The sequence below is a fragment of the Taurulus bubalis genome, assembly GCF_910589615.1.
Source record: "Taurulus bubalis genome assembly, chromosome: 4".
NCBI lineage: Eukaryota > Metazoa > Chordata > Actinopteri > Perciformes > Cottidae > Taurulus > Taurulus bubalis.
The window spans coordinates 14,609,287-14,621,646 of NC_136592.1; the positions used below are offsets into that span (position 1 = coordinate 14,609,287).

At 42.4% G+C, this 12,360-nt stretch overlaps 1 protein-coding gene across 1 annotated transcript in view; it reads right to left on the reverse strand.

The window, feature by feature from the left end:
* Positions 1-2,791: 2,791 nt before the first annotated feature.
* The window catches only part of zfhx3b (zinc finger homeobox 3b), a gene marked incomplete at its 5' end in the record, with an annotated part of 84,986 nt that continues 75,417 nt past the window's right edge, over positions 2,792-12,360 (reverse strand). The window contains 3 exons of the mRNA XM_079216990.1: positions 2,792-4,977; positions 5,511-11,108; positions 11,642-11,765. Of these exons, the coding sequence (XP_079073116.1) occupies positions 3,254-4,977; positions 5,511-11,108; positions 11,642-11,765 (7,446 nt within the window). The 3' untranslated portion in view covers positions 2,792-3,253. The remainder of the gene's footprint in view (positions 4,978-5,510; positions 11,109-11,641; positions 11,766-12,360) is intronic.

Genomic DNA, 12,360 nt, shown 5'->3' on the forward strand with positions numbered 1-12,360 from the left:
TACACTTTGGAAATAAGAGAGCAAACAGTATCTTCGAGACAATGAATAGAAAGAACATTATCACACCATAAAGTGGCCAGTTCATATTTTTTGTTTTTGTTTCTTATTTCAGCAATTCAAATTAAAGCTTGTGTTAATTTATGATAATAAGTAATATACAGAAACTACAATACAAATACTTATAGGAAAATAACAATACATGTCTGACATTGTCTGAAAATAAAAAAACAAAGCAAACATAATTGAGAAAACTGTACAACTTAAGAACTTTCCAAAACAAAGTACATGTGAACAGTATTTCAGAGAACTGGACTTTAGAGAAGTAGCAAGCTTGCAGACCAATTTTCCTGACTTTCAACAGCATGCTGTAGTATCAACACCAAATAACATTGCTCTTCAAGACGAAGCACTTAAAACACACTTTTGAGATTGTGCCTTGTACTTACTCATTAGGGCGAATATATTGACTATACAATAGTGGCCAAAAAGTAGTTTCAAAAACTTAAATATGTCTTCGTTTTGGTTTAAAAAATAAAAGTTTTAGTTCATTGGATCATCAGTAAGAGGGTGAAAGGGTACCTATGCACATCAATTTCCATTGCAATACAATTAAGTGTGTGACTTCTTTGGACATGAAAGCATCCTTACTATTTGAAATCAAGGGACATCTTCAAAAAATCTCCTACTTTTTCCAGAAATAATGCTTTGGAATGAAGATATCCCTTCAACACCTGTAATCTATTAGTGGAAGTGGCACCCTGTAGACACATGGGACAAGTCACTGGTGGATTTTCCAGGAAGGGCACATCGACACTGCAGCAAAACTGCCATCATTTCCCTCTGAGACTAGTTGTATGTTGACTGGCATAAATGTTACTACACCTATGAGACGCATCAGTACCAGATGTAATATACACATTTTTTGGTAACCACTATTACTTGCTTAAAAGTGAGCAACAACCTTGACTGGATGGAGGGATTTTCAGCAATGTTCCATGCCAGCACAAAATGACATATGGAGGTCAGCAACCAATGATGCAAAAATGTACACAACAGTTTACAGTCACTTAAAAAAAATAAGAAAAAAAATAGATTGTGACAATTGAAAGCAATTCAATGAAATAGGATCAATCCTTGCTTAAGAAAAATCCATTGTGATATTTGGAATGCACTGTTCTTTACAAACATTATAGATCATTGGCTTTAAACATTGGTCTGTTCAAAAACAAAATCGGCAAAATGTCCTTTGGAACATATATTCACAGTCTTCAAAGTTCCGTTTTTGCAACAAGAAAAAAAAAGGTGTTGCAGAGGCAAGAAATTGGTTTATTGTTTGTTTTAGTTAAAGCTTAGCCAAAAGCAAAATGAGCATGCATCTAGTACTTTTTTTCTTTAAAAATTCTACATTAGCAGCAAAACTTAAGTCCTTGAAGACCAGACCTTATACATTTTCTTTAAAAAAAATGGACATTTGAATGTGACAAAAAAAGTCAAACAAAGATTAATAACCTCTATCTTACAAACTGCAATGGCTCTGTAACGGTGCTACTCCACAATGCAAGGACAAGGGCCCTTTTTGGTTTTTGGTATTTACGTAAAAAAGCCACCTGTTTGCAAAGAAGCAAAAACGGCAACTCTGATGCGTACTCCTTTATCTTTTAAAACTTTGTTTTCTTTCTCTAAAAACAGCAACAAATCCTCAAGTATAAAGAAGCCTCTTTTCTCATATTTATGCACCAATGGTGAAAAGTGTTTAGTCTTTGGATTTTCTTTTTGTCTTAAAGCGTGAGAATTATTATTAGTATTCTTTTTTCATTTTCATTTATGACAACAAAAATGTCAGTGAAAATAAAGACTGTAGCCACACTACACAAAGAACAAAAGACCTGCTTTGTAGTGTACATATCTACAAAGACAGAAGAGCAGAGAAAAATAAGTGCGAAGAGAGGAACAAGTTGAGTGAGAAATAGGAGTTAGACAGTGATAAGTGCACAAAGGTAACACAAAAATTAAATTAAATTAAAAACTTTCAATATTTCACCCAGGATCTTTTTTGTTTTGGTTAGCACAATACCAACCAAACCATGAAATTTAAATAATTCTAAAAGAGGATCCTGCCTTGTCAGGAGGGGCATTTGGGTGAATGTTTCCCAAGAAGTTGAGAATAAGACAGAAACAAAGTTGAGATAAATTACCTGTCCATAATCTAGTCTATCGGAATGACCAAGACAACATCAAATGAAGCGTCTTAAAGTTGGACAATACAAAAGCTAAATGTACACAAAGTTTTTTTCAACCTACCATACTGTTTAAATTCATTTCCAATGCAACAATCTACTTAACACCAAAAAATTTCATATCTATCATAAATACAGAAGGTTGTTTTTTTTAATCAAAATTCTTTTCATCGCCCATTATTATATCTGCATTGCTCTCCTTGTTTGGGTATAATGGGATTGCGATTTCACCTCTTTAAAAGGTTTTCCAATGTTAAAATCAGCAAATCATTTACCCTTTTTGAATGCCCAGAAACAATGCCATATTAAAGTTTCAACTTAAAACGTTCTGTTATTAAGTTATGGAAGAAAAAAATGCTTATCTCCTGTTGGAAACAAAGGTGTAAAACACATATTTCTGTAACAGAAAAAACCCTCTGTGAGCTGTTGACCTGAGAATAAAATAGACATTACATTATTCTTTTACTTTTGCAAGCCATTGGTATCTGAATGCTTAAATAGCAAGAAAACGGATAGACTATTCTCCCATACAGTACATACTGGCTTTTTGTGACTGTGCTATTAAGTAGAAATCATTACAAAACAAAGGGACAGCTTGTTGACTCGTTTTTCCTCAAAAGGGTTCTTGGGCCATTTGTCAACTTTGAGGCAGTCCATTGCCATACAGTACAGCATTCCTCGACTATTACCCGAAACATAACTGTGGCGATCTTTTCTATTCTCATATATTAGTATGCATGTATTTCAGTTGAGTAAAACAAAATAAAAACAAAACAAAAAATAAAGAAAACAAAAACGAAAACCAGCATGTTGATATGGGAAAACAATCCACTAACATTAAAATTTTTGGTTACAAGCTTTGGAATTGCAGTTAGTCTTTACACATCTTTTTCTGAAATTGGTTTGTATACTTTTAATGTATTTTTAACATTGCTGCTTTTTATGTTTTTTCCTTTTGTGATTTTTTTTTGTCTTTTTTTGTGTTTTTTAAATATTGTCCATCACTGAAAGCTCTTTTACAATCTGATGGAGTCTGTTCCTACACTAGCAAGATTACTACTACAACTACTACTGTCTTTGACAAAGCCAGGCTGCTGCGGCTCCTCTGCCGTCCTGCTAAGCCTGTCTGCTGACTTCTGACTGCTGTCAGAGTCAGACTCGTCGGTAAAGACGTCTGTTGGTATCGAGGTCTGAACTCCTGAGGTGCTCAATGAACTTGAGGTAACCGTTGAAGGTGAGGACATTGGAGGAAAAGCGGAGGAAGAAGAGGAGGGACTGGCATTGGGCTTTCCAGCTAAAGCTCTGGAGAAAGGGGCCTGGGGCCATGGTTTGCCGGCAGCTGTGGTGTTGAGTGGGGTAGTAGAGGAGGAGCACAGAGAAGAGGAGACAGCAGAGGATGGCATGGTGGCTGATGTTGTTGGCGGGGGAGGAGGGCTGCTGATGGGATGAGTGGCAGACTGCGAGGTAGATGCGGTGTTAGGATTGGGGAGGCAGGCTGAAGAGTGAGGTAATAAACTAGTAGCGTGCTCTTTGGCATTTCTGGCTGATCGCTTGATTGTTCTGTGTTTGTGCAATGCCGATTCCAGGTGTTGACTGAGTGCTTTCTCCCCATCCAACGTAGTGTCACAAGCCAGGCAGTCATAGAGACTTCCAGCCCCTGCATCTACGCCACCAGGGACACGCAGCAACATCTCTTGCAGGTTTGCCACAGACTGACCGAAAAAACAGTTAGATTTAAGGTGGTTAATAGCCGATTCTTCCTTGGTGAAAACTGTTTGACACTTGCGGCATGCCAGTTTACACTGCACCTTGGGGACGATGTACTGGTCTAGATGGAGGTCCACAGCTTTGCCATCCATCTCTTTCTGCTCAGAGGGTACTTTATTATGAGAGGAGGAGGAAGAAGAAGAGGAAGGTGGTTCCCTATGGTGTTTGCCCTTTTGCCGCTCTGTTTTCACTGTATCTTTGGCAGATTCTTTGCGATCCCCCAAGGGTTGAGAGGGAGTTTGGCTCGCCTTGGGTTGCTGGATCTGCTGAAGCTGCTGCTGCTGCTGTTGCAGTGCCTCCTGCAAGCTCTGCTGATATTGCTGGTAATGCTGCAGCAGGGACCCTGGAGACAGGCCCATCAGTGCTTGTGACAATGCTGGGTTGTATGGGAAGAGACTTTCCATACCATACATAGGTTGCAAGTAGCCCCCTTGGAGAGCCGCAGGGATCTGTGGGGTGTAATATGGGGAAAAGCCAGGCATGAAGTAGGGCAGGAACTGGTTTGTGAGGAGAGCTGTAGGGTCTGATGCCAAAGCTGCCTGCAGCGCCTGAAGCTGGGCAGGGTCTACCACATACTCCATGCCAGGTGTGGGCATAGAGGTGGCAGGTACAGCTGTATCTGGTTTCTCCTTCTTGGCGCTGGCAGCAGAAGTGGAAGGGGTAGGGGTGTTTCCAGTTGACAATGGGGTTGAGGCCTTCTCTGTCTTTTCCTTGGACTTCTCCTTCTCTCTTACCCTCTCAGCATCACGTTCTTTGGGAGGCTCAGGCTGGGAGCCCGACTGGGTGGTTGAGGAAGTGGAGGTGGATGTGGGGCTTGAGTGGGAAGCAGACATGTTTGTCTGGGCTGGGCTGGACCCGGCAACAGACGATGAGGAGGGGGGCTTGTTGGGTAATCCGGATGTGGGGAGGCTTGGTGAGGGAACACTGGCACCAGGCATGGTCAGGAGGTTTGAAGGTTTCGGAGGAGATAAAGCTGGGAATTTTTCAAACAGACAAAAATGTATAAGTGTATTTCACAATTAATTTTGAAAGAAAAAAATCTAAAATATATGATAAGTAAAGATACGTTTTGTCATAATATACACACGGAAGAGGTAAATGGAAATAATAATACACTTATGCAATCTTTATAAAGCGAAAGTCAGTCAGAGTGAGCAATTTGTTCACTCTGTTGTGGCATCAATAGGTCTAGCAGTGTTGACATTTAAAGGGATTCTGTACTTAAAGCTGTCAAAAATAGCAAAACGCCACATTATGTTACCGGTACACATTATACAGTATGTGTGACAGTGTAAATGAGTACATGTAACAGACTGATTGATTGATGAGAAGTATTGTGTTCTACTGTTATTATTAGATTTCACATTCAAGTTCAATATGTGATTACTGTAGTTGGTTAGGATGTTACATTTCAGTTATAAAACAGATCTGCAATTCTGTACCTCAAGTTTGAGCTTTTAATAATACTTTATCATAATTTAGTGTAGAATCCAAATGGATACATACCTGAATTAGATGAGTTAAAGCTGGAAAGAGAGGGGCTGCCAACCCCTGGCAAAAGGACAGGTGGGATGCCTTGCAGATTTGGATAAACTGACTGTAGATTTAAAGCCTGCATTGCAGGGTTATCAAACAAACCCTGCTGCTGCATAGCCTGCTGCTGCGCCAGTCCTAAAACTTCATTTGCCTTCTTAATGCGGTCCATCTCTTGCTGGGCCATCAGTTGGCGGACAGTGGCTGGGTCAAAGTATTCTTTTTCCTTATCGATCTGACTGCCAATGGTGTCCTTCACCTTAGAGATGTGTTGTTGGGAGAAGATGTGATCACGAACAGAGAGGCGAGCACTATACTTGACACCACACAAAGTGCATTCAACCTTCGGGCCCTCGTAAGATGTATGATTTATTCCAAAGTGCTTGGCCATGTTGAGCTTTGCCTTTTTCTCCTTGGCACGTGCATTTTGAAACCACACCTGAACCACTCTCTTTGGAAGTCCAATGTCATTGCCAAGTACCTCACATTCCAGCATAGTGGGAGTCCTGTAGTCGTTAAAACAGGATTTCAAGAGTTTCAACTGGAGGTTAGTCATCTGGGTTCGGAAGCGCTTTTGGCCAGGTCGATCTCCACTGTCGATGCTCCTGGTACCCGAGGCCCCGGGACTTGGTGAGCAGGGATCTGCCATGCTGGATGTCTCACTGTGATCAATTATATGTTCATTGTCATAGTCCTTAGTATAATAGCTTGTTGCAGGGCTTACCAGCCCAGAGGACATCTGGTCATCAGTTTCAAGGATGGGGGCTATGCCCCCAGACTTAGATAGGTAATCACCGCTATTTTGGCTGTGCTTTGCATCAGCACTGTCATTATCAGCATTAGCCTCATCACCTGTGGTTGTGTCAGTGATGGCTGTATTCACTGAAGAGCAGTCATCGTTATCCAGTTTGCTGTGATCAAAGCTGAGGTTCACAGAGGACATAGTTGCGCTCTCAAAATCTTCCATTCCTTCAACTTTAATGCATGATGGACTCAGTAAAGCCCTGGGAGACAAATCCATGCTTTTGTTCACTGGTGACATAGATGAGCTTTGCCCATCACTGTTTGTTGGGGCCAGTTGGGAGTAGCTTGATGCATCTAGTGCATCTATTTTTATTTGCATACCCTCCTGTTCAGGTAACATACTAGCAAGAGCTAAATTATATCCAGCACGTTTGGCTTCATGCCAATGACGAGAGCGAATGTGTGCCTCAAGGGCAGTTTTTGCTTTAAAAAGAGCTCGACAGAAAGGGCACCTACGATGAGCTTGAGCTGGCCCTACTGCTCTAAACTGACCTTTTCTCTCTCTAGCTCTGGTATTTTGAAACCAGACTTGCACTACTCTTTTTTTTAATCCCACCTCATGAGCAATGTGGTCAAGCATTTTACGCGTAGGATTTGAATCTAACAAATACTTCTGATAAAGGATCTCTAGCTGCTCAGGTGTGATGGTGGTTCTGAGCCGCTTGTCTCTCTGTCGTTCTTCCGCGCTATTTGTGCTGTCGTTCTCTCCTGGACTTGTGCCAGCTTTCTCCTCTAACTTCCTCTTCAGGGAGTTCATAGTGGAGGTGGGGGTGGACGGAGAGGTGGCAGAGCTGCTGGGAATCTGCGGCATTGCACCAGAGAGTAGCTGACTTGCCAGTAGAGGATTGTTGGGATCAAATAGCATGAAAGACATATCAATTGGACGGTCTAGGAATTGAGGGTGGATAAATTGATTTTGCACAGAAAGGAAGTGTAATTGCTGGTGTTCCTGCCAATGCTCAAAGGAGGGAAAGGCAATCTTGCACTGCTCACACTGATACGGGATCATCTGTTGTGCAAGTTGCTGTGTGGCAGAGGACAGGTGTTCATTGAGGCTCACATGAGGGCTTTGTGACGAGGCCTGGCTTGTCTGAGAGGCTGAGGGACCACACTGCTGTTGTTGCTGAGAGAAGGAAGGAGATGAATGTTTGATGGGCTTGGAAATAGCTTGAATCTTCTCTTCTCTTTGGGATATATGGTGTTGTGGCTCAGATTGGGGTTGATGCACAACTTCCTGCTTAATAGAGGTTTGGTTTTCTCGTGGATCAGCAGAAATTGCTGGTAACAGCTTCGGTTTCTCGTCATAGAGGGTTGAGGTCGATGCTGGTGAGGCCTCCTCTTTCTCAGTGGATGGGAGGTGTGAGAATGCTGAAGTGGAGAGTGGAAGTGGACAGAGACTTGAAGAGGAGGGCATTGGGGTGTGACAGGAAGACCCAGAGGGAGTATAACAATCGTTGGGATAATCCAGTGAATCCTCATTTTGGCTGTCATACTGCCCATCCTCATCTTCATCTTTGTAACACAGCTTCTTTTGATGTTTTATTAGATCAAATATACGCTGGAAAACCAGACTGCATTTCTTGCACTGGTAGTTCAGATTTGAAGTACGGATATAGCGATCATTTGACAATTCTCGTCTTTCGCCTTCTTTTGCCCCGTCACCCTGGTTTTCATAATTTTTCCTTGCCTTCTGGCGAGCATTTTGGAACCAAACCACAATGACACGAGTCGGGAGGCCCAGTAGGTTGGAGAGCTGTTCAAATTCATCGTCTTTAGGATAAGCATTGGCGTCAAAGAAGTCTTGTAGCACTCTTAGCTGGTAGTCAGTAAACCTGGTCCTGGATGATCTCTTACTTCCATAGTATTCTTGTTTCTGAGGTTCAGGGGATGGAGGTTTTGAGTCAATTTTTGTTTCCTCTAAAGTTGTTGTTGGTGGATTATTAAAATTGTATGGTGAGTCTTTGTTGCGCTGTCGCTCTTTAAAAAGAGTGTTTCTGAACCAGTGCTTTATGACTTTTTGTGGTAGCCCTGACTTGTCTGCCATCTCTTTAATCTGATCCTCATTTGGCGAATTGTTGATATCAAAGTACTTTCGCAGAACCCTAAGCTGGTCATCTGTGATGCGTGTCCGTGGCCTCTTGTTCTGTTGCTGCTGTAGCATGGCTGGAGTAAGCTGTTGTTGGTAGAGCTGGGCCAGGTCTGATGCCAGGCTTGGATCAACAGATTGTAGGTGAGGCTGCAAGGACTGGAGAGACATGGCCTGCATCATGAGCGGCGAGAAGAGGGGCAAATCCATTGGTATGGGAATTTGGGCCATTTGAACTTGCGGCTGTGGGGTAGATACTGTTGGAGGTGTGAGTGAGGCAGCAGAGACAGGAATATTTGGTGTGGGAGCTCTTTGGGGTGGTGGAGGTGGAGGAGGAGGCTGTGGAGGAGCAGGAGCAGCCTCTGGTGTAGGGGGTCTCAGTGGATAGAGTTTATCATACTGTTCTCTGTATTCCTTGGCAAATCTCTCAAGGGATCTAAATGGAAAGAAAGCCTGGTGGATATGCTCCTGGTGACTCTTTAGAATCAGTATGTTTGAAAAAAGCTTCCCACAGGCTTCACATTCCAGTTTCTCTAATCCCTCAATGGGGTCAACCACTCTTGTTATCCCACCTGGACCACTTGATCCTGTAGGTCCAGCTGTCTTTTTCTGAGCTTTCTGTTTGTTTTCATTGTACTGAATTACTAACTCAAATCCAAAATTTTCCAGCAAGGCTTTGGTTGCATTTCCTCGAGCATCTGAAGCAATTCTTGGTGGAGGCAAGCCAGTATCATGGTTTATGTTTATTGAAATATGCTGAATGTCTTTCTTTTCTCTTGGCTTACTGTCTGTAGAATCTTTGTGAAGATATTCCTCATTTTTATCACTTTTGCCCTTCTCTCTTTGTAGTTCTCGGTCTTTCTCATTTTGAGAGGAGAGCAGTCTCTGCTTTTTTTCAGCCTGCTGGAGAAGAGATGCACTCTGCTGCAGCAATGCCATCTGCCCCTGAGCCTGTGAGTGAGCCTGCTGCTGCTGCTGCTGCTGCTGTTGTTGCTGCTGCTGTTGTTGTTGATGTTGCTGCTGCTGAAAATGGTGATGCATCAATTGCTGCTGCAAGCAACTCTGCTGGGCCTGCTGGGCTGAGTTTTTTAGATCTTCCAGCAGTGAGGAGGTGGATGATCCTGCCAGGCCAAGTGCTGAGGCATTGATGTTGATCTCCGGGTTCAGCTGAAATTCTGCTCCAGGGATGTAGAAAGGGAATAGCAACTGCTGCTGTTGCAGGGGGAGAAGTGAATCAGTTGTCATTGGGAAGTGCTGCAGAAGTGCTGGGTTGAATAGCTGTGATTGCAAAAGAGCAGCCTGCTGCTGAAGCTCTTGTTGAAGCTGGGCTTGAGCCTGGGCTTGAGCCTGAGCCAATTGCTGTTGTTGCTGAAGCTGTTGTTGTTGTTGCTGATGCTGTTGTTGTTGCTGTTGTTGTTGTTGTTGTTGTTGTTGTTGCTGCTGCTGCTGCTGCTGTTGCTGTAGCCCCCTAGAAGACAGCATGTCGGAAAACTTTGACTTTTTGACTTCATGGTTCTCAGATGGTGAGGAATGGCAGCTCACTGAAGAATTGCCCAAGCTTTCAATGCTGTGAGTCTGGCTCATATGGTTTCCTCCATGAATACTCTGACCTGTTTGAGGCCCAGAAGAACTGTGGTTTGTAGAGCTAGTAGTTGAGTTGCTGGCTGGGCTTGGACTAGATGTTGAAGTGCTGATGCTGGAACCACCGCCACTTAAACCAGTAGCACTTGCAGAGCTAGGGATCCCTCCTGCTGCTTCAAGTTTGGCTGCCCTAGCTTTGGTCTGGTGTAGAACAGAGCGCATGTGGATCTCCAGAGTAGAACTCTGGCTATATGCCACATTACAAGTGCTGCACTTGAATGGCTTGTTGTCAGGGCTGCTGGTAGGCTCAGGCTGGCCAGTAGTAGACTCCTGAAGAGCCCTCTTCACCTTGTGCAGGTGGGAGACAGAGTTATAGTGGACCAGAAGAATGTTCTTCTGTGTAAAAGACTCTTTGCATACAGTGCACTTGAAAGGACGAGATGGATCCAAGAACTTCTCCATGGTAAAGTTGGGGCCTTTTCTGAATGGCAAAGCACGTTTAGGTTCAGATCCACAATCCTCCTGCAGTGAACCAGAGTCACTGCCTGTTGGGCTTTGTTTTTCCTCTGGGTCACTTTCATCTCCCTCTTTGTCATCTTCTCCCAGGCTTCCATGCTCCTCCCCAAAGGATGGGTCCCCCATTACCATAATGTCACCATTCATCAATAAGCCCCCATAAAGCTGCTGGATATCAGCTTCACTCAGCTCCAGGTGGCTGGATTCTAAATGTTTCTTCAAGGCCTGTAGTGTTCTGAAGCTTCGCTGGCAGAGGCAGCACATGGTGGCTGCCCTTATCACATGGTACTGGGAATGGAGCTGTAGTTTCTCCACAGTCTTGAAGGCCAGGCTGCATTGGTTACAACGATACTTGTAGACATGGCGATCTGAAACAGGCAACTGGGGCCTTTTGTTGTGAACTTCATTGAAGTGCATCTGGAGGGAGTTGGAGGACTTGAACACTTGATTACAGCCTTTCTTCCAGCACAAGAATCCTGTGGCATCATCCCTCTCTGACTGTTGGTCCTCCAGAGGGGACTTACGAGCTTCAGCTATGTCTGTAGCGATTGACACTCCCTTCTCTGGGTCAGCATCTGATGCATCTGTGAATACATTAACCGAAAGAAGAGAGGAATTCATTAAGTGCCAACATTTGCAATGTTACATTTTTTCAAAGTAGGTCAATAAAGGACAATAAAACACTCATTGTGCTGGTACTCTTGGGAAGGTGTAAACAAAATGTAAGACTGACTTATTACAAGGTGCATGAATACCAACCATCATTAATATTGTCTTGTTGTGAATGAAGGCTTTAGCATGAGTGCATTGTCCTTCATTACACTGTCTGGCCAAAATGTGTATATATTATTTTGTAAAATACAAAAATACCTGAATAATGCTTCTTTATTTTCAGTCTATGTAGTAACAACTGACTTAGTATATGCATAAAGGGATATTATTTAGTCCAATCTCCTTTAGTGTACACTCAGCAATGACCTCCAATATGGTTATAATATGGTCAATACAGAAAGTATAGATTACTACTGTAATTGATTTATGTATTTAGAAAAACATTTAGTAGTAATTTGTGTATGGAAAAAAGTAATCCCCACATCTCTAAAAGTCAGATACTAACCAGCTTGCTTCTTTGTATCTTCAGAGTTAGAGTTGGCTGTAGCATGAGGGGTGCTCTGGGACTCTCTGTCTGGACTAGGTACAGGTATGAACATGCTTGCTGGCAGTACTTCAGATGCTGTTACCTGGAAAAACAAAGCACAAAGAGATTCCAGTGTGAATAATCAAGCTGAGTGATAGTGTAGTTTATTTTCAAGTTTAAATGATTGCAGGAAAACTAGACACTAACAAGTGGAGACACCAAGCAGTTACCAAGAAGGGGATTAGACAAATCAGAAAGCTCAAAGAGCATTAGCTCGAAACGTCACTTATGGATGTGCATGTTAAGTTTCACAGTCATGTGCTTTAGCATGCACCTATTTCTGCTGCCCCAATTAGGATGATGGACCTTGTGTCATACAATATCTCAGCCAGCTAAAAGCTTTATGAGGGAAATTAATAAAATAAGACGAATGAAAAAACTCTTGAAAAATGACTACTGTAATAAAAGGAGAAAAGTAGGTAAACTAAGTCCAGCCATTTTAAATCTCAGCTTAAGCTCCATAATTTTAAATAGTAGTTATAAGTGCCAATTAAATAATAAAGAATTGCTGAATTAGACTGTGAGCCCCTTAATAAAACAGTATAATCTAAATAAAAACATTTCATTGCTGATAATAAGGTTTGCATTTTAAATGAGCTAATTCCAATATTTCAAGGACGAATAAGTATTGATTGAAA